Here is a 23,068-nt window from a genome sequence, read left to right on the forward strand (position 1 = left end):
TCAAAAAGAGCTGGGGTGAAGGATGCTTTTGTTTCCAGGGAGAAAACTGCAACAACTCGCTAATTTCCCTTGACACCCTTACTTTTGTTACATTAACTCAGTCAGAAACATTTGATACTGAACACATGGAAGCATTGCACTAACTTGCCTGTGGTTAACACCTTCTATGAAATGACTCTTTAGAAACCTTAATACCAGGAGCAGCCAACATGGAGCCTTGCAGACATTATTGAACACCAACTCACATCAGCCTCAGCCAATGTGACTGATGGTCAAGTATGAGGGGAATTTTGTGGCAACCCCATGTGGAAGGCACCACATTGGCTACCCGGCCGCTTAAGAAATAGAACTGAAATGCTTCGGCATTCTGGAATAAATGTTTTGCTTGCTTCCCAGAAGGAAATGTAGGGCATACATTTCAGCTCATAGACTCTAAAATGACAAATAAAACCCCTAGGGTGCCCAAACTTTTTCCAAAGAAGGCCAGATTTGATGAAGTGAACATGCATGAGGGCCGACCAAAGTTGTTGAGCTTTTCTTAGGATTGAAGTTGAGCTTTTTTTACAATTTTACCCCAGGACATATACTGCCACGGGGGCCTGATTAAATCGACTAGCAGGCCACATTAGGTCCCTGAAACAGACTTTTGACGTGCCTGCCTGTGGCGATCACACAGGGTCCCCGGATGTTTGACGGTCTATTGATCCCTGTGCCACCACTATGATCACTTCCCCGCTGCCACCAACCCATTTCTCTCGGGTACATCCTGAGTCCAGACAGTTGTTAACATTAAAACAAATAATCAAGTTTATTTTATAAGCATGATCAAGTTTATGGTTTCAGTTAATTTTTCTTGTCAGTTTCTTATCCTTAGTTTCCTAATAACTGTTAATTGATTATCCCAACTGTCTATCTGACTCCTCCTATCAGTTTCTCTCACTCTCTCACATCAAAACTCGACCAACCCACAGACTTATCCTCCCTCTTCCTTCTCCGACTTCCACACAACTCCAACTCTAACTCTAACTCCTCCCCTCGTGTTCCCACTGGCCAATCACTTCACACTCATTTAAGCCTTTCCTTATGACCCACCTAGGAGGCAAACGCCACACTGCCCTAGATGGATGAAAATTTGGAGACAAAGACACTTGAAAGAAAGGGCCACAGTGAAGAACAAGGAAATAACGAAATAAAGCAATGTTTGTGGATAGCTGTGGGGACTTTGTGCATAATGAATGTACCTGACGAATTCAGAGTTTCCAAGGATGAGGAAGTGAACAATTTATGCTGAAACTTGTACTGCCTTTTCAGTGAAATAAGCACGTCCCATTTCCTAACAAGAACTCCCTTCAAAAGTCCACAGTAACCTGAAATGTGGCATTTGCTTGGGTACAAGGGTATTCTGTTGAGGGAGGGGTCTCTGGCAGAGATGGTCAACCCTCCATATACCATTGGACTCTAGTTCCCATCACCCGCAGCCAGCATGGCCAGTGCTCGGAAATGATGGGAAGAGTAGTCTCAGCAACATCTGGAGAGCCACAGATTCCCCATTCCTTGTCTATGTTTCGGCCAGGGAAATAGCCAGTTGCACTGTAAAAAAGTAAAAAGGCTTGGCAATGAGTCTCTTCTGCTGTCTATAGCCAGGCCAAAAATGAATGATAAATCACAGTCCTCAGCATGTTCTTTTGATCATGAACAGGCCTTGCATCCCCATGTTCAAAATTCATTCCATTTTCCTTGATTCTCTTTTCATGGCAAAACAGAGATTAGTGCATTTAGGGCAGTTGACTGCATGCTTGGGTTTGGGTTTATGATGTAGTTTGCTAGCAAGAGGGCATAGAAACAAACCATTTTGTAGGGAGGGATCCTGCTATGACCATTCTCTGTGTTTCGCTTATCTCTAGTTTCTCTCCCAGAGGACTGTACTTTATTTCAAGTATGTCAGTGCACAGTGACATGAGGCAATGGGATTGTACAATGCATTTGAGAAACAAATCTGCAGGGCCAGTTCCTTATAAAGATGTACTCTGGTTAATTGTGTGTGCTCCAAATACTTTTTGCTTTATGTCTTAGGCAATCTCTAGGGAGTCCTGGGAAATTTTGTTCACAGGTCTGATTTCTCATAATGGACTAAAACTTTTTGCATAGCAGAGAAGCCAGATAACTAATTCTCCAAGGTTCACATGGAATAAAAATATCTCATTAAGCGGGGAAATGGAATGATGCACAGATGAAGTAACTTTTTTAAAAAGAACCAAAAGAACAAGTATTTGTTGTATTTTTATATTGCTGATTAGCGACCATAACTATGTTTCTGGAGCTAAGGGAATAATTTGTCATTAGGTGAATCTTTTGTTTCACTCGCAATACTCAGTCATTTTGACTGATGAAAAGCAGCTATAAATTTCTTAATTCGTAACTGAGCAATGAGAATGCAGTGTAAGGAAGTTGTCTGTCCCAGCCGTCCATTTTCCCATGAGTAAAAAGGGTCAGCACGGGAATGGGAGGCTTCCCTCCACCAGGAAGTTTTACACAGGAAGGTCAAGCTAGGCAATAATAGAGAAATATAAATTTAGCCATTAATATCTGTTTATTTTTTCATTTGTACTACTCAAATGGCGAAAATAGTGGTTTCCCCCCCTAAAATTGCTTCCCCAAAACTTGTTTAACTTGTTGCCTTACTAAAGTAAGGCATAATTCCTTAAGTAAAGGCATAATTTGGTTTAGAATAATTTGGTCTGAGGCCTTGTCATTTAGTGACATGCTATTCTACCCAGTATTGAAAATAGGTTGGGCCAATTCTGGAAGGTTAAAGAGCTGTTTAGTGGAGACAGCCAGAGAAAAAAAATGAAGTTTTGGTGACAGCAGTGGACATAGCAAAAAGGATGGTTTGGTTTGTCGTCCTTAACTCTCATGGTGGAGCCTGTGCTGTCTCATGAATATAAGCATTGCTCCCACAGAAAATTTAGTTTTCCAAAGTTCAGCTTTTGAGCTTCTCGCTCCATGAAGAAAATATTTAGGATTCTCCCAGAAAAACTGATGCACTTCTAAGTAGCTCCAATAATCTAGGGGCACACAGTCAACTTTGGTCATCTCAGCTCCACACTTCGGATAAGGACCAACACTTTTGATGAGTGTGAGCACTCATATCTTGATAAGTGTTGTGGGTACCAGCATAAAATGACTGCCATGGGCTGCAAAAAAGAGGTTATGGTATTTCATACCAGCTAAAAAAGCACTGATATGGGAGTACAGCTTTGCAGACCAACCAGCCACCTCAAGACAGTGCAAATGCACATTGCTGTGCCTTTTTTTAACTTCTGTATTTCTTTAAAAAAACAAAACACCTTTTCCTTCCTTTAATCATCTTATTTCTTAAAAGGCTCTGCTCTTTTTACTCTGACCATCAACTTGTTTCCTTTCTAGCATAACACATTTCTCTTTCTCTTTTTAATGACTGTGAGTGGGAAATGGAGGCTGTTCCTAATTAGTTCAATAATGAAGTGTTAATGCACTTTGTTGGTGAGTGCACTTCAGGAACTTTCAGGCCAGGAGCCTTTGAGAGGTCTCTTTGGTAATCTTTTCTTTGGGACCATAAGACACCACATGCTGTGAAAATCATCATTGTTGCCAATGTGATTTCCTTGAGTCCCCCCCCCCCCATGAACATTTCTGTGTTCTTTTTAAAGTCTCCAGTTCTTTAGCATAAAATTAACAATTTTACATTAACAGTGCCTTTGTTCATTGATGTTGGGGACACTTCACAGTTAAACAAAAAAACTGCAATGAAATTCTTTTGCAAGCAGATTTTAGAGTGCAGACCAAGAAGCAAGGCTCAGTGGCTTCCAAACAAAAGTGGATTCATAAGGCACGTTTAAAAACATGGCTTCTATATCCTGTCTTGTTTTGAAGCCATTAACCATAGTTTCTGGCTCCACAAAGGGTGGGATTCAACATTGCACTATTACAGATGTCCCATCTGTGCAAGAATGTCAGCTTCCGGGACAGAACATACCAGTCTCCTCCTCTTGTGCTGTTCTGGGGGGTTCTTCTGACATGGGGGACACAGGTATGGGGGGGAGGGAAGCCCCATGGTGCAAGTTGGAAGCACAGGGCGCCTGCTGATGGGGTTCAGTAGGTGAATCCCGCCCAGTGCAATGGGAAACTATGGTTAAGTGATGGATCCTGGCTTGTTTTGCTACTTAGAGAATATAGCAGATGGAGAGAACTTGAGCATTAAGCCACCATTTCTGGTTTGGTGTTACATGTTATAGTGTTAACTGTAATTAAATGGATTGGGAGAAGACTACATAATGATACTCACTCATCTGATTCTTCTGAAGTGCACAATTTCCCTCTGCCTTTTTCCTGCTGACCTTAACTGGGGTTTGACCTTAATAATTCTCCCTCTCTCCCCCTTCCCCCCCCCTCTCTCTCTCTCTCTCTCTCTCACACACACACACACACACACTGCTTCAAGCCTTCATTGTTATTTGCTCCCTGAATGTTTCTGTATCTCTTTGGACTGTAGGAGAAGATACATGGCACAATCTGGCATGAAATTGATGATTTAAGGGCTTTCAAGATGCTGGATTTGGAGGATTTTGAAAAAATGTTCTCAGCTTATCAGAGACACCAGGTAAGGCATTTTCCTTTCATTTCTTGCCACTCTAAACCCTGAGCTTCCTGGGCTTCTTTGCAGAAATAGTTTCCAGGACGGGGTGCACCATTGGAGAGGAGCAAGCAGTGGGGACTGTTTTCTCATAGATTTCAAAGTAAGCAAGGCCAGCTGCAGGTAGGAAGGGGGCAGGACTGAGCAAAGTTCCCTCCAGTTGGCCCCCTCCTCCATCAGTGAGTTCTGTTGGGCACACCTAGTGTTGGTGGCAGCCATCAGTATGGTGCAGAGGCACTGGGGAATCATGGGAGATGGGCCCTCAACCAAGCCATCTGGTTTTGCTTGGAGCAGCAGGCTGAGAAATAGCATGAAGCACAGCCCAGAGGTGGCATTGGCAGTGGTCTACCTGACAGTGGCTCAGCAGCTTCCCAGGGATGCTAGATGTTGACCTCAGCTCCGAAGCTAAAGACAGGAGCACAATAAAGCAGCTGTGTTAACATTATCTTGGATTAAAGCAGGATGTGGAACCTGTGGCCTTTCAGATGTTGCTCAACTGCAACTACTATCATTCCTGACCATTGGCTGGGGCTGATAGGAGTTGGAGTCAAACAGCATCTGGAGAGATCCAGGTTGACTACACCTGCTTTAAACTCTGCAGTTGCATCTAACCTTAGTGCGAAATAAAGGAAAAAGCAAGCAAGCAGTTATTTGAACTTGTAGCTGGTTTGGGGTTCTTATTGTTCTCTCAGACTTGAGCTTTGTATCCAGTGCTACTGATTTTGTGTTTTCTTCTTTTCTGTTATGCACTAGCTCTTGCAACCCTACTCCTCTTGAATAAAACTTTCTGAGCAATTAGAGTTTTCAGTAGTGAGATTGGATTAGTTTGGCTGGGGGGGGGGGGTCGCTTCACTTATTTCCCCCTTTCTTTTTCTTTCCTACAAATGAGTTACAGATTATAACATTAGCAACATTATTTTAACAGCAGCTGTTTATTAGCATTTCTGTCTCCTTTTCTTGGAAAGCAAGTCACCTGCATTCTATCTGCCTCTGATGAATGAAATTCAGCTAGAACAGTACCATGGAGTTTTGCCCTCCCCCCCCCATCCTGCCTGCTTCCTAAATTCTTTCCTAACTATTGGAATGTATTCCAAAAACATGGTCTCTTCCAAATGTCTTGAAACAGCCTGCTGTTGTTAAAATGACAGCCCAAAGGTGCTTTGTAACCTAAATCATTCCTATCCAATAATATAAAGTGGTGGACCCTATTATATAATTTTCCCCCTTTTAGTGTGGTATCACAAACAAAATACAAAAAGAGCTATTTCTAATTTTAAATCCTCTGACATTTTCTCCTGTTCCAGCTATTACGACATGGAACCAATGAAAGCTATTAGTGAATAAATCCATAAACTTCCCTGACTACAACACCTCTGAGCTCCCCCTGGATTTGGCCCATTTTATTTGTGTGAATCTCTGCAAAATGCACTTTTTGGAGGACAAGAAAGTTCTGAAGATTTGGCTGGCCATTTCTGAATTAACGTGGAAACTTCAGTTTCCATTCTGCCTTGGGTTTCCCTGTTTTCTAACTGGCACAGCTCCTGCCAGTCAGTACAACTTGCCACCGACAGCACACAGTCTGCTCTGTCTCTAGGCGCCGCTTGAGCTTAATCTCTAGCCCCCTTGGCCAGGAGTTCATGAGTGTCTTGCTGCTCAGTTCAGAAGGGGCCAGGCCTTTGTAAGCGTTCCAACTGGATGTGTGCAAAGGCTCAATTTTTTTGCAGGCACTGGGTTTGAATGCTCACAAAAAAGCTCAAAGGATTCTCGCAAATGTGCCCTTTGTTATCTCACCTTTTCCTGCCCAGAAACTTACCTTTGGGCAGGATAGGGCAAGGCTGTAGAGGCAGTTGGGTGATCCCCAGGCCCTGGCAGGGCATCTTATCTCACTGGGAGCTGGGGCTAAAAGTCCTGGAATCCTTGACAGAAATGTTGTGCAGACTTGTGGTTCCAATTACAGTCCTCTGTTGGGACCTGGAGAACATCTACTACCACCTCCTTTCCTTACCCTAAGATAGTTTTCTGGGCCTTTGGTAAAGGAAAGACAGCAGAGGCGTGCAAATGATCACAGCTTCTTAAGACTGCAGTTTAAGATCCTGGCTTGTTCCAAACCTGGAAACTTCCTGCTTTGAATGCAATTGGGTGGGTGGTTATGTGAAGACATCCTAGTTTATCATGGTGCACCAGGAAGGGGCATTGCAGGGGTGAAAAGCTTGTGGATATCTCTGCTTATAAAACTTAGCCCGAATTTGTGACTTTTAAACTTTAAACAAATGCATCCAAATTCAAACGTCAAAGCAAACCCTAGTTCTTTTGTTCTTGAGAGAGAGCATGAATGAAGCATTTCTTTCTTCAATGCAATTAATATGGTATTAATATGTCTCTTCCCACTTTCCTTTATATCAAACTGCTCCTTCATCCTTTGAAAAGACAAAGGGTCTGTTCTCCCCTCCCTAGAAATGTATCTGCTGTTAGTTATAAAAGGATGAGACAATATTACTCAAATGCTTAGTTTTGAGTAGAATTTACTTTGAACTCCCTGACTAATCCTTGTTAGGCGATTCAGTGCATTCATTCCTTGCTTTAAAATAGTGGTTATATGGCTGTTGCAGAAAGGAGTTCAGAGGCTTAGACTGCAGTTCTTCAACTCAATAGGACCAGCTGTTCTGAGCAGATGTGCAAAGGATTGCACTGATAATTACTGTCTGCAGTATTTTTGCACAAAATATGCAAGCTCACTGCTTACGTACGTGCCGAGAGAAGAACAGACCTGGATGTATTTCCTCTTTGGTTCTTTTCATAAACAAAAGTCATTTTGCTGGCATAGCGTTTTAATCACTTAGGAAACCCAAATGCTGTTGCTTTGGTAAACTCTGTGCCTTTTATTGCTGTGGCTAACTGTTGGCATGTTTCCTTCTCTGTTCTCTTCGAATCCTGCCTGAGTAGGACCTGCTAACTAACCCTCCTTCTTCCTGTAAGCAGGTGAGTACTGTCTGTCCTCTGTCTGACTTTCAGAGTTCTATTCCACTGTTTACATGAGCAGACTCAGCAGAAGCAGATGCACGACCGACACTGTTTACTGCATGAGAAACCCTTCACTTTTATTTGCACTTTAGCAGGTGGAGAGGAGATAATAAGGATTTCCTTGCATGAATTTCAAGGGACGGAGGGAGCATGGAAAACCACTGTCCTTTTCACATATCTTGCTCCATTCCAAAGAACCTGCCCGGTGTTTTCCTCTTTGGGCAGAAGTGGAGAGATTTTATTCAATGTTCACTATTTATTTGTAATCCACAACTGGTACCTGATTTAGCATTGCTTGGTTTTTGGGGGACACATTGTGTTTCTTGGGGTGCCAGGGCATGCACAGCACCATAATGCATGTGGTGTTTTTTCCTTAGTTCTTTTTAAAATAATAATAAAAATAATGTGGTGTAAAATTAATTGTGCTATAAAACTTTAATTCAACCTGCACATGCAATCCTGTTTACAGTGCTGGGAAAGAGAGGAGAAACAGACCTACTTTATACATCTAGACATATGCACACACACAACGCACACATAATCCTCAGTGTTTGTAAATGTACCATTATCTGCAAGTAAATGTTTCTGGTTTAGCTGGTGAACTTGGACAGAGAAATCTACCCTAGGCTTCCTTAATCTTCCCTTTCATTACAATCCTGCATCTCAGATGGATTTCCACACAAGTTCAACTCTTTGGGCTTGGAGCACTGGCTAGCTAGTGGCACTTCTGCACTGGCAGGAAAAAAAGGAGGAGGAGGAGGAAAAATATATGGCACTGATTTTCATGGTTTTTTAAAAACTATTTATAGAAGGAAATGGGATCAACCGAAGATTTGTACCTGTCCACCCGAAAGGTCAAAGAGCTTTCTGTGATTGATGGCCGGAGAGCACAGAACTGTGTCATCCTCCTTTCCAAGTAAGTTTGCTTGACCCTGAACTTATTTGGGATTTGCTTTCTGGTTAGGGATATAAGACGAAATCATTTTTCAGGTAACCTTATATTTGTCACATGCAGTGCTGTTTCTGTTCCACTGCAGTTTATCTTATGCAAAAAAAATAATTATAATTACATTATTTGTCTTATTTTCCACCGTGGTGAAATTACGTAAGTTAAGTTTTCATTACATTATTCAACCCCGTTCATTTAAGTGCAAAGGAAACAGTCTGCAGATGACAGGAACACAATCAATTGCATCTCATTTGCAGACTGAAAGCAGCAGCAATAGCAAATGCCAGTAATATTTGCTGGATTGATTTCTATTCTGGACATGGGACATACAAGTGAACACTAGTAATTTCTATTACCATTTTCATTTTCATTGGAATTCTTGACATCACTATTTCTGATTAAATTGTAACAATGCAAATCATGAAATAATGCAAATCATGTTTTAAAAATGATTTTACTGTTTATTTGATTTTGTATTGTAAGATGGCCAAGAATATATTTGAAGGGCAGGATATGAATTCCTATAATGACATAAACAAATAGGCTTGTTGGCTCATTAATTAGTTTATGCATTGCGGTCTAGCAGATTTTTAATTTTTATTTTACTTCCAGTGCTCATATTCCTCATTGCTGTATACCCCAAGATACTATAAGCTGCTTGTATTAAATCTCTTTTAATCAAATGCTTCCAGTCTAAAGTGTCATAGTCATTAAAAAAAGAGACGAAATGACAGTTTGGTATATTAAGTACAATAGTTTCTCAGTCATTTTTTCACGTCTTTATAAATAAGTGTTTCAACTGTTAACATTATTTTTAGCCCTTATTATTTTTGCAATATAATCACATTTGCAAGTATAATAATATGCAAATGCTTTATTTGCACATGAACTAGTGTGCAAACAGATGGTGCATTGGCATTTTTGGCATGTGTTTGTAAGTAGCTGTCCCCTTGTGCTTGGCGGCAGCAGCAGGGAAGCCAAGGACTGAATTGTTTGGTTGTGGAGATGAGACTGCCATTTCTATTTTTAGGAAGTTTCAGACTAATTAGTAGAGTTGTCATGACTGCGTGGGAACCTAGGTAGCTGCCTTTTGCTGGCGTCACGAGTTTTGCCACATCTAGCCTTGTATTGTCAACACTGACTGGCAGCAGCAGGCAGGCAGAGAATCTTTCCCAGCCCTACCTGGCGATTCTAAGGATTGATCCTGGGGCCTTTTGCAGGCACTGAGCTCTAGCCCTCGCATCTGAAGCAAAGCAAAATCGTCGGTGCAAAAAAAACACAAATTTATCTAACTTTAAGGGTTGCACCTGACTAAGTTGCACTCAGAGGTAGACCTTGTGAAATCATAGGTAACTTAAGTTACCCCTGACTACCTTAACTCTCCAGGGAAGTTTACCTGGCATCTTCATTAAACACCTTTAGGCCCCAGGCAAAAACATTCCTTTCCAACCAGGCCTTTGGTTGATCCAGTTTACATCCTATGCCCTTTTAAAGTGTGCTCTTTTTTGGGGCGGGTGCTATTGGGTGTTTTGTGATTTTATGTCTTGATTTTATTCTGTGAACCACCCTGAGACCCCCAGGTACAGGGTGGTATATAAATTCAATAAATAATAAACAATAATAATAATAACTCCATTTCTTTTAATGGGTCTCCTCTGAGCAGGTAGTCCATTATTTCCAGTTACTACTGCTACTAGTTTTAGAGGCTGAGGAAAAGAGGCTGTTTGAGAGGGATTTCTCCTGTTAGACTGTGGCAAAGTTGGAATAAAGCAAAACAAACAAACAAACAAACAAACAAACAAACAAAAACAGCCCTGCCAGGAGGATGGGACTCCTACTTCTCTGAATCACTGCCTGCCCAGCATGTTAGTAAGGACCATTTGGGTGGCATTAACAACAGCATAGGTGCTTCAACGATTACAAGAAGAGCACTTGGTCTCACAATATGAGACCTCTTGAAAGACCTATGTTGGCTCCCAGTACATTTCCAAGCACAATTCAAAATGTTGGTGCTGACCTTTAAAGCCCTAAACAGCCTCGGTCCATTATACTTGAAGGAGTGTCCTTCTGGCGGTTCCCTCATTGCAAGAAGCCAAGTTACAGGGAACCAGGCAGTGGGCCTTCTCGGTAGTGGCAGTGGCACCCACCCTGTGGAGTGCCCTCCCACCAGATGTCAGAGAGAAAAACAACTACCAGACTTTTAGAAGACATCTGAAGGCAGCCCTGTTTATAGGGAAGCTTTTAAGGTTTAATATACTATTGTATTTTAATATTTTGTTGGAAGCCGCCCAGAGTGGCTGCAGAAACCCAGCCAGATGGGTGGAGTATAAATAAATTATTATTATTATTATTATTATTATTATTATTATTATTATTATTAAGTTCTGACAGAGGGGATACAACAGAGATTGCTAGATGGAATGGTGGCAAACTGGAAAAGAATGTTTCTGATTTCGGATTAGGAGAGGTGTTTTTAGGAGGGCTTTGGAGAAAGAAAGAGTTTTCATCCAACATATCTTCAGGGAGGTATTTGTCTTAGAGTGCAACTGTGTTGACTTTTAAATCCCCTCTCCTGAAGGCACTTGTTCCACATTATCATTTAATCCCCCTGGCAGAAGGCAGCTACACTGTTACTTGCAAGTTATTACTCAGAATCCAAATAATCACATTTGTTGAGCCTGTAGCATAACTGGAAGATATCTTGGTAAATCCTTCCACACTTGAACACAACTGATCCATAAACCATTATCTGGATTCATCTGGATTGTCATTTAATCTGAATTGGGAGCTCGTTTTTGGCAGCGGGCATCTCTTGCGCCACTCCCTTAACCTCAGCATCTTGTTCCATGTTTCAGCTAAGGCCTGATTAAACATGTTTGAAAATGGGATGCAGGCAACAATGGAAAGGGATTTTGCCACTCAGCCTCTTGGCTCTTCTGGCTTCTTCCTTGTCTCCTTCTGTGGACTAGTAAGGCTTCAGAACGAGAGCCTGGCGGGAGGACGGTGTCCCTACCTGCTGTTCCCCCTGGCCTCCCATGGAGTGCTTGGCAGGACTGCACTTTTGAACATTGTGAAAATGCAAATGTGTAAATTGAGAGCACCACATTACATCCTGAGCACCGTCCCCTGCTTTCAGGTGCCCCCTCTCTCTTTCAACAGCTGCTTTCATTTGGCTGTAAACGTTGCATATATCTTTGCAGTTTATTCCCCTTCTGTTTACACGGTGCTGTCATGCCCTTTAAAGTGAAATGGCTGCACAGAGGGTTCCCCTGCATGCACACACACGACTTGAAATGTTTTCACACTGTCTTCAAAAGGGTCAGGTGGGGCTTGTGTTTCATAGGACCTAAGAAAGCGAAAGCTGGCTGGTGTGGGAAATAATCACATCTCCTTTGTCCCCACCTTCCCTTTTAACAAGACTGGGGAAGAAGGTATCAATCAGAGCAGATGAAAATTGGATTATTTGCTGGCCCGTGTCGGTGCAGAGTGGAATTTGTAGCTCTCTTTCAGAGTCACTTTGCTCCTTCTCAACACTTTGCCTTTTCCAGTACAGTGGTACCTCAGGTTACAGATGCTTCAGGTTACAGACTCCGCTAACCCAGAGATAGTACCTCAGGTTAAGAACTTTGCTTCAGGATGACAACAGAAATCGTGCAGCGGCGGCACGGCAGCAGTGGGAGGCCCCATTAGCTAAAGTGGTACCTCAGGTTAAGAGCAGTTTCAGGTTAAGAACGGACCTCCAGAACGAATTAAGTTCTTAACCCGAGGTACCACTGTAGTTGAAAAGTAATGCAGCACTGCATGTCATGTATTTTGCTCTTAAATGTGTGTTTCTCTCATGCATATAGGTGAAATTCTCTTTCATGGGTACGTATGGAATATTCAATAGACCTTTGCGTATGATGTTCCTGTGCCAATTAATATAAAGATTGTGGGCTGTATCCAATCATATTTCTCTGCTGGCAAAAGCTTCCTTGACTGAGCAGGCTTCTTTTTCATTGATCTTCTTCCCTTTGTAACCTTGTGTGCCCCTTTGCCAGATCTGCTACAGAGGGGTAGCAGGCCTGAGCTTCCCCTGAGCTAGAAGGATTAGTGACATGAATCAGTATAAGGCAGCTTTCTTTGTCTGTGGGCATGGGAGAACTAGGGGAATGATAGATGAGATAAGCGTTTGCAGTTCCATGGGAGCAATAAGAGGTATACCAGCAGACAATGAGACTGATGGTGCAGTCTTTTGGTTTGAAATGCAATGGACCTGGAATCTCTTCAGCTTTATAGAATGGAGTCCTTGGTGTGACTGAGAAAGACTAGACCTCCTTAAATCTGGAGCAAGCCAGATTTCAGCCATTTTCAGGAGCCATTTGTTGCCTTGCCTTTGGAGACAACCCCCCCTCCCCCTTCTTCATTTTCTGCATCAGAATTTAGGCTATCATTCAAACCCCTCTTCCCGAGGGGAAGTGCAAAGGAAGATCGGCATTGCATGTATGGTGCACACTGCTTGTAAGGCTTAAAGCCATGAACTCCTTGTAAGGCTTAAAGCCATGAACCTCTCAAGGTTTTTCTTTCCTTCATTTTTTTAAAAAAGCTAACATTTGATGGATGACCTTACCTCCATTTCAGTGCATAGTAAGCTCTCTAGTTAAATCAAGCAAGCCATGTGAAGCTATCCTGTCTTAAATCTCTATCAGCAGGCTATGTGCTCAGATTAGCTCTCCATATATCACAGAGCCTTGTGTGGACTCATGTTTTCCCCCACCCCCAGCCCTTTCCCCTGTAGTTTAAAATATTGTCCAAAGCCAGCCTTAACCCAACCTGATGCCTTTCAGATGTTTTGGACGTCCGGTTCCCATCATCTCCAGCCAGGTATGGCTAGAGTTTGCAGTCCAATACATCTGGAGGGCTCCAGGTTGGGGAAGGCTGATCAAAGCTGTGCAACCTGAGGCTTAAAATTAACTTTAGCATCTCCCACGCTATTTGTATTGATGTCAGTGGCAATGCAGGAAATAAAGCGGATAAGAAGTATTTGTAATACAAATGAGCCTTCTGGCCAGTGTAAGATTGATACTCACATTAAAACCCCAGTTGATGGAAGTACTTCCTTAAACTATAGGTCTGAAAAGCACCTTGCCTCCCCTGTGCTGAAGTATACAGATCCTCTGTATCATCCCTGACCACTGGTCCTGCTAGCTAGAGATCATGGGAACTGTAGGCCAAAAACATCTGGAGGGCCACGGTTGAGGAAGCCTGCTCAATGGCATATTGTCCTTTTTCTGAAACCTTGTATTCTTGTCTCTCTGACCCTCTGCTTAGTCATCATTAAGTGGTCTGAAACAAGGAAGTGTTTAACAGAAGGCGATAGTGAAGCTTTTTTTGTTGAATAGCTATGATATGATTCATATAATACTTGCCCCGTGGACACTTCGGTCCCCTTTCTGCAATCTGTCAAGTTCTGGCTACAAGCCTGCTGTTTTCTGTAAGATGAGCTGAGCTATATCAAATTGGGAACTTTAAGAATGCGCTAAACTGGTGGCTTGTTTCTTTACCCAGCTTTCCTTTGCAGTGTTGAGGGGTCCATCAGAATGGATGGAGATAGTGCTTGCTGCTCAATCCCTGCAATCAGAGAACTGGCATTTGTCGCATTGTCGTACTTTGCAGGATTGTTGCAAACAAAGAAACTTGACTGCAGGTGTGGCATGCAGGTGTGTAACAAGGGTGAATAAAAATGATGGAAGAAGAATTAAGATGCCTTTTCCATTTGAAAATTCTGGTATGTGTTGACATGCGGGGATGTTTCTATAACTTGGAGCATTCAAACTTATGAATTCCCCCCCCCCCATGAAGTAGTACAGTCCCAGCAAAGTTGTACCAACTGATTTTCTTTGCATATTCAGATCAGCTCCACTACCGTTTCCTTTAAGAGAGGGAGTTGTTGGACTTCAACTCCCATCAGCCCTAGCTGCATAGCCAGTGGTCAGATTAGTTGGAATTTTAAGTCCAACATAATATGGAAGGCCACCAGTTGCTCATCCCTCTTTTAAGATGGACTTCCATGGGCTCATGAAGGTGTCTTGTTGATAGTTATTACAGAGGGGAAAGGCTGAGTACATCGTGAAGATCTAAGTAGCCTTTCTCCCATCTTGGAAATTATGGCCATGCAGCTTCACACATGAGGCTGCTCACAGATAGTTGTTGTGCCGATAGAGCCTCCCCATTTCTCTCCTCTACAAACAAGGGAATTCTCTTGTGTTCCCTATAAGGAGGAAATGTGCATGCAGAAAAATAATCTTGTGGGGCGGGAAAGGAAGCCTGTTAATATGCATCAAACCCCTTGCTCTCACCTAAAAGCTTTCTGGCCCCTCCATTTGCTACGTGAAGTCTTGGTGAGCAACATTCATGGAAGGCTGTGTGCATTTGTGCTTTGCATGGCTTCATTATTATCTATCTCGATTGTATGGTTTATACTGATAAGGCAAATGAATTGATTTTTATAGGAGAAAATATCCTCCTTTCTCCCAAATATGAGCATAAGCGTATCCTGGTGGTTTTGAGGACAGGCGTGGCTCTAGACTAAATGGCCCTGCCTGCGTTAGTGGCAGCGCATCTTCCGTCAAAGCGAGTACAGCTTAAAGATGGAGCGGCAGCATAGCACTGTGCTCCTTCTCTCTGAGGAGAGATGGCTGATGAATGTGGAGTGTTTTCTGCATGAGAGTTTTGGCAGTTAGCTTAAACCCAACCAGTGACCATCTTGAAGGAGAAAAACGAGACAGCCACATCCGTGAAGTGTGCTGTGATGTAAAGAAATAGAAGGCAAATCCAGCATGACTCCCAGGCATATTTGAAATAAGTCACTGTCTCTTTCCTCCCCTCTCCCCCTTCTCTGTGCAAGATGGCCAAACAATAAGCCACTTCATGTCTACTGACATTAAATCAGCTGAGGTGTCCTGAGGAGATTAGTGATGAATGAGGGTGTAGAGTCAATAGGGGTCATTCATGTGTCCTAAGGGGATCAAGGCAGCAGCAGGCTGAGTATCATTTTAGGAGCATTTTGATAATAGTGCAGCTTCAGCCTGACTTGGAGATTACTCAGACATTTGGGTCTCGCCAGCTCTGCGTGACTTAATGTGGTGGGAAAGAGAAATAAGCAGTGTTTTGTTTTCCCCGTAATCTTCAGAAACCTACCTGGCCAAGGTTAGAAGTCAGGAAAGCAGTGAATATAATTAGCAGTTTTAACTGTAAAAGCCCAATATGGGGTCTCAGCAAGCAGAAGAAAAAGGAGTCGTAGGTGCTGGAATGTGGCAGATAGGAGAGCAGGGTGATAGAAGAATAAGTCACAACAGAATGGGCCTCAGGCTCAGACAGATCTTGCAGGACAGCAAAGGAAGGTAGCAGGCACTGTCAATGTAGAGCTTCTCACAATCTTACTCACTCTTTCTTCCTCTGTCAGTGAGTCACATACACACCACTGGTCCCCCTTTTACATAGCTGTCAACTTTCAGATTTGAAAATAAGGGATCAGCAGCCTCACCTGTCCCAGGGACAGTCTACAGGATATCTAACAATCCAGGATAGCAGCAGGAAGCAGTGGGAAACGGCGCTAGAATAAGGGAATTTCCCGCAAAAAAAGGGAAGGTTGACAGCTATGCCCTTTTACCAACTTACTGGCTTCAGCAGCTGCAAGCTTCTTTCTTAGTCTGTGCACGCAACATCGAAGCACATTGGTTCCCCCAAAGAATCCTGGGAACTGTAGTTTATCCCTTGCAGAGGTACATTTCAAAGCTCCCTTAATAGACTGCAGTTCCCAGGATTCTTTGGGGGAAGTTGTGTGTTTTAAAGGTATGGCGTGTACACAGCTTTACTCTGGGAGCCATCTTTCTTTTGGGATGAGTGCATCTGGCACTGAGTCCCTGTTGCAGTGTGACTTGCTCCTGACTTAAATGAGAATTTTAATGAAACCTCATATTTCTCATGAAGGTTTTTAACTAAATCTAGAAGGGTTACATCCCTACAATTTTTCTTGGATTTTTGAGAGTGTTAAGCTCGGCAAAAGTCAAATAAGTAAATGTATGTTATGGTTGTGCATAGACTAATTCAAGGGTTTGTTTGTTTGTTTGTTTGTTTTCCAATTAGAGCAGAAATAGTAAGGTGCTGTATCTCAGTCATTTCTTGGTGGGATTTTTTGCTTTTAATGGGCAGCTTATAAGTGTTCACCATGTAATCTTGTTATGATCTGGACAAGTCACTCGGATTTTACAACGATTACAGGATGTAGGCCTCAGTATGCTAGAACATTCTTTGATGCTTCTGCCTTCCCTATACAAGTTCTCCTCCTCCTCCAACTTTCTAAGGAGTATACACGGATTAAAATATAATACACCCCCTGCCCACAGACTCATCACCTGATAAGATACAATATAATAAAAGGGAAATGGTTTGGGAGGGAAGAGGTAAGCAAGCAAGTTTGGGTACCAGTTCTTGGAAATCATGTAATTTCAGCAGTATCATTTGATTGGGACAGATGGGGTGTTTCATCTTCAAAAGTACCTTTGGGTTTTAAGAGCTTTTTTGTTTTTTTGCCTTGCCAAAAAACCCCCTATATTTTTCACTTTAAAAATTCAAAGGTGTTGTTCAGTGTAGCCCTACCGTGTTCCATTCTGCTGCTTTTATGCGCCAGCAACCGCTTAACTTGGTTGTGATTCCATAGCTTTTGTTTTTTAGTAAACAAATAAGAAGCAGAGATGATGGTGCTTCAATTATGCACACAGTCTGGGGTTTGTCAGTTGTTATGCCAGTGGGAGAAATCTATATTTGGCTCCTATAAAACCAGTAGGAAAATCACTGCTGATACATATCCAACAATGAGATATGACTTATTTAGTGTTTCTCCTCTGGCTGTAATCACACTTTAATGTGGTGTGTCCATTACAACCAGCACCCCCTCTTCCCCCAAGTAGTCATCTTCGCTCAACCCTGAGTGGAAAGATTCTAGGGATCTGCTTTAGGTTTTCGTTCAAACCAGTTCACCTGTTTTTGCTTAAAAAGCAACACATCTGCTTTACGTTACTGTTGGCTATTTTAAGATCCATTGCGTGGTTAGTCAATAATAATGAAAATACGTGATTAACAGCCCTTTGGCCCAATTGCTCATCCATTTCTAGGTGTGAGAGAGAGGAGCGCATTTGTGGTTGCGTGAGTTGCAGCTGTGTGCTGGCTTAGTATAGTCTGAGGGCCAAACTAGACAATAAGTTATATAAATATGTGTCTCCCTAACTGTAGAACTTCTTTTTCTTTTTACAGGGCCCCTGATTTGAATTGAGACTCTAGGGTGGGGCATATGCCCTTTTTTAACCCTTTCCCCTCAGTTTGGCTTCCCCACGCCAGCAATTTGCATAGAGAAATAAAGCTCTCTTTGAGACAAATGAATAATTTGTCAGTGCAGATTGCATGGAAAGGCCCCCAAATCTAGATCTGGATTAAGCCCTCTAATCTCCACATTAGGGTACTGATACAGATCATCTACTACCTTGGCAACTGGTATATGCTTATATCCAACAATCGTACACTTATACTAGCTACATATCTCAGCTTAAGTGATGTATTTGGCCCTGAGATTAATAGACTCTGCAGGGATCTTTGAGGCACACCTTAAGCTCCATGTATTCACCTGCAGACTTTCAGTGAGTCTTGTTGAATTGCATCTTAGAATGGGACCATGTAATTCTCTGTGATAGGAGGACAGGTTGCCTGAACCAAACATTTCCTTGTTAGTTGCTTAGTACAGTTGCACAAGCATTTCGGTTTCTTAGATTTCACTGCTCATGCTTTTAGCATTTTAAATCTTGAGATAACTGAGCACCTTGGGAAGGCATCAAACTGTCGGGTTTGGAAACTGAAAACATGGTGAGGCCACAGTAACTATGACCATAGGCAGGAGCAGCACAGATTTCTCTGGAGTATCTTGCTTAATGGTTCTGAAATTCGAGTTGGAGGGGAACTTCTCTTGGGGATGTAGGAGGGTAATTCATTCTCCATGGCCTCTTCGGTTTTTGGCTTCCCTGCTGAAACTGATGCCAAGTGGAAGGATGAGTGTTATGATTTTCCATACACAAAGAGGACCCATTATCCATTCAATATGAATTGTGTGTATATATATTTAGATGAAGGAAAATGACAAAATAAGAGTAATAGTGGAGTCTCTCTGACAGCCTGTTCTATGCTTCAGTGCATAGTTGTTGTAGAGCATAGTTTCCAGTTGCAGCTTCTCAGCTCAGATATAGGGCTATGCCTTGTCTTCTGGGTCTATGCTATGCATTGGCTGAAGGGCATAAGTTTGGCCTTACATTTTTGAATAGCTGGAAAGAGCACAGCTCAAATTTTAAAGGTTTTTATTTTTAACATAACCTTCCATGTTTTAATTACTAGCTGCTGATTATATTGGGCAGTGTTAAAATGTGTTAAATATCTCAGGCTTAGTACTGTTTCCTGTCTGGGAAGCATTGACATTTGTTTATTCACTATTCCAAGACTATGAAGGCAACAAAAAGTGTGGAATTTTTCAGTGTTTCTTTTTTTATTTTTCTGCAAGGTACTATAAATTAGACTTTGAAGGCTCCCGTCATGTGTATCTCCACTGATGTTTTCCTTATGCATGGAGGTTCTTTCACCAACTCCATTGGGAAGTTGGCCCTGTGTGAATAGTCCCCCCCCAATATATTGTGATTGCTTAAAGTTATAATAATTTAATAATAATAATTTATTATTTGTACCCCGCCCATCTGGCTGGGTTTCCCCAGCCACTCTGGGCGGCTTCCATAGAAACCAAAAAACACTAAAATATCATACATTAAAAACTTCCCTGAACAGGGCTGCCTTAAGATGTCTTCTGAATGTCAGATAGTTGTTTATCGTTTTGACATCTGATGGGAGGGCGTTCCACAGGGCGGGCGCCACTACCGAAAAGGCCCTCTGCCTGGTTCCCTGTAACTTGGCTTCTCGCAATGAGGGAACCGCCAGAAGGCCCTCGTCGCTGGACCTCAGCGTCTGGGCAGAACGATGGGGGTGGAGACGCTCCTTCAGGTATACTGGGCCGAGGCCGTTTAGGGCTTTAAAGGTCAGCACCAACACTTTGAATTGTGCTCGGAAACGTACTGGGAGCCAATGTAGGTATTTCAAGACCGGTGTTATGTGGTCTCGGCGGCCGCTCCCAGTCACCAGTCTAGCTGCCGCATTCTGGATTAATTGCAGTTTCCGGGTCATCTTCAAAGGTAGCCCCACGTAGAGCGCATTGCAGTAGTCCAAGCAGGAGATAACTAGAGCATGCACCACTCTGGCGAGACAGTCCGCAGGCAGGTAGGGTCTCAGCCTGCGTACCAGGTGGAGTTGGTAGACAGCTGCCCTGGATACAGAATTGACCTGTGCCTCCATGGACAGCTGTGAGTCCAAAATGACTCCCAGGCTACGCACCTGGTCCTTCAGGGGCACAGTTACCCTATTCAGGACCAGGGAGTCCTCCACACCAGCCCTCCCCCTGTCCCCCAAAAACAGTACTTCTGTCTTGTCAGGATTCAACTTCAATCCATTAGCCACCATCCATCCTCCAACCGCCTCCAGGCACTCACACAGGACCTTCACCGCCTTCACTGGTTCTGATTTGAAAGAGAGGTAGAGCTGGGTATCATCTGCATATTGATGGACACCCAGTCCAAACCCCCTGATGATCTCTCCCAGCGGCTTCATATAGATGTTAAAAAGCATGGGGGAGAGGATGGAACCCTGAGGCACCCCACAAGTGAGGGCCCAAGGGTCTGAACACTCATCCCCCCCCACCACTTTCTGAACACAGCCCAGGAGGAAGGAGCGAAACCACTGTATAACAGTGCCCCCAGCTCCCAACCCCTCAAGACGGTCCAGAAGGGTGATATGGTCGATGGTGTCAAAGGCCGCTGAGAGATCCAGCAGAACTAGGAAACAACTCTCACCTTTGTCCCTAGCTCGCCGGAGATCATCAACCAGTGTGACCAAGGCAGTTTCAGTCCCATGATGAGGCCTGAACCCTGATTGGAAGGGATCCAAATGGTCCGCATCCTCCAAGCGTGCCTGGAGTTGTTCAGCAACCACACGCTCAATCACCTTGCCCAAGAATGGAAGATTTAAGACTGGGCGATAGTTGGCCATACTGGCCGGGTCTAAAGAAGGTTTTTTAGGAAGCGGTTTAATGACCGCCTCTTTCAGCGGGTCTGGGAATGTTCCCTCACAGAGGGAAGCATTCACCACCCCGCAGAGCCCATCGCCCAGCCCTTCCCGGCTTGCTTTTATTAGCCAAGATGGGCAAGGATCCAGGAGACAGGTGGTTGGTTTCACGCGTCCAAGCAGCCTGTCCACATCCTCGGGGGTAACGGATTGAAATTGATTCCATGCAACTTGACCAGACAGGGCTCTAGCACTCTCCCGCCCCAGCCCTGCTCCCACGGTGGTGTCTAGCTCCTTCCGAATATGAGTGATTTTATCTGCAAAAAACTTTGCAAAATCGTTGCAGGAGATCTTGGGGTCTTTACAAGGCCCCGGTGGTAAAGGTGGTTCCGTTAAATTGCGGACCACCAATTTAAAAAAGTTAATTCCTATGGTAGCCATTGCCAGTCACTCAAGAATGGAGGGGGGAAATGTTTGCAAGGTTTAACTTTTGCTCCCTCCTATAGATCTAAGGGACGTTTTTACGACAGAATATTGGCTGAACTTTCAGACTGATCAAAATTAGCCATGCAAGCAATAATAAAAATAAAATATTATTATTAATAAAAATAATGGGGGAATATTGATGTTGTTAAAGGTTGAAGCTATCCAATGAGGAAATCCGACAAGCAATCTTGAAAATGGATGAAGAAGAAGATCTTGCTAAAGATATGCTGGAACAGGTAATGTGCTTTGTAAGGGCTACTAAACATGTTGATTTTAATGGGAATATTTCTCATCCTCTTTTCACTCATGTCATGCTACTCATTATCTAGAGCAAGGGTCAGCAACCTGTGGCTTCCAGATGTTGTTGGACTGCAACACCCATTATCCCTGACCATTGTCCATACTTCATGGTGCCTTATAAGAGTTTGATTCCCAACAGCCTCTGGAATACCACAGGTTGCCCCACATTGGGCCATATTACAACTTGAAGGCAGCCTTTACTTCTTGGAATAACTGCATTTGGCTTTGAAATGTAAAAAAAAAAACATCATCTCTCCAACCTAACACTCACATCATGTTAATATGTCAATTTTCTTCAGAGTTCCTTCATAGCTGTTGGTCTACTAAACTAATAATAATAATTTCAGATGAACCAGTATTAATTTACTATTGTGAGGGAGGGCAGTGCTGGTTCTAAGACTTAAGAAAGAAAGAAAAACAGAAGGAAGAAATGGTAGTGAAAAAAAAATATTTAGAATTGGGGGTGAGTGAGGTAATCTATGTATCTTTTAAAAATGGTGTGCTGAGCTAGTGTAGGGTAATGTATGGCAGTGTGGTGGCCTCATCTGATATTTAACCTCAGCCACAAACTTACCAATCGCCACTATACTTTATTTCAGTTGCAGATGATGCTTTGGTATGGATCTCATCTGTGCCATTATTTTTGCTATGGTAGTTTTAGTCCCTTAAACCACCAGATCTGCAATCCTATATACCAGGCATCTCCAGCCTTCGGCCCTCCAGATGTTTTGGACTACAATCCCCATCATCCCTGACCACTGGTCCTGTTAGCTAGAGTTCATGGGAGTTGTAGGCCAAAACATCTGGAGGGCCGCAGGTTGGGGATGCCTGCTATATGCACTTAACTGGGGAGTAAGTCCCATTGAAGGCCATAAGTCTTACTTCTGAGTAGATAGGCACTATGAGTTCTTTTACATGTTAAAATGAGATTCGTATCTCCCTTTTCAAGGTCCTTTGACTTTCTGTTGAGCCAACTTGGGCATTATAAGTATGATCAAAGAGTGGGATATAAATCTCTTAAATGAATAAATATTCCAAAAGCTCTTGGTTTGTACATTAGTATCCACAAAGAACATTGCATTCCAGTTTTCAGTGTTCTTTGGCTATTATAGCTTCCTGCACTACCATTATCACATCTATGGATTGCTGGCATTTAAACTGCTCCTTAGTATAGAGGAGGGAATGATAAAAAGCAGAACCATTGTCTGATGTTTCTTGCAGGCTGTTTGTTTTAGTAACTAGGGAGCTTTTGTGTGTGTGTGCGCACGCATGCGCAGGAGCACACACACAAACATACACACGCTTGGCCAGGCCAAAACATTACTCCCACTAGATATGTAAAAAATCTGTCAACGTATGAGCTTTTAAGTTCAACACATGAATAGGAGCCTCTATTGAGCATCTGCCCAGTCACACTGATATTGTTCATTGTCTCCCCAGGGCAAAACCATTTT

General features: G+C 42.9%; 1 protein-coding gene across 10 annotated transcripts in view; it reads left to right on the forward strand.

Annotated features, from left to right (window-relative positions):
* Positions 1 to 23,068, forward strand: part of DAAM2 (dishevelled associated activator of morphogenesis 2) — a 216,917-nt gene that overhangs the window by 164,450 nt on the left and 29,399 nt on the right. For 7 of the 10 annotated variants that reach the window (XM_083497178.1, XM_083497174.1, XM_083497179.1 and 4 more), the window contains 4 exons: positions 4,532 to 4,639; positions 7,616 to 7,651; positions 8,503 to 8,609; positions 21,466 to 21,550. In XM_083497178.1, coding sequence (XP_083353304.1) covers positions 4,532 to 4,639; positions 7,616 to 7,651; positions 8,503 to 8,609; positions 21,466 to 21,550 — 336 coding nt within the window. The remainder of the gene's footprint in view (positions 1 to 4,531; positions 4,640 to 7,615; positions 7,652 to 8,502; positions 8,610 to 21,465; positions 21,551 to 23,068) is intronic. The other 3 variants (XM_083497181.1, XM_083497173.1, XM_083497180.1) reach the window with 1 other exon arrangement.

The sequence above is a fragment of the Podarcis liolepis genome, assembly GCF_965112155.1.
Source record: "Podarcis liolepis genome assembly, chromosome: 3".
In the NCBI taxonomy this organism is placed as follows: domain Eukaryota; kingdom Metazoa; phylum Chordata; class Lepidosauria; order Squamata; family Lacertidae; genus Podarcis; species Podarcis liolepis.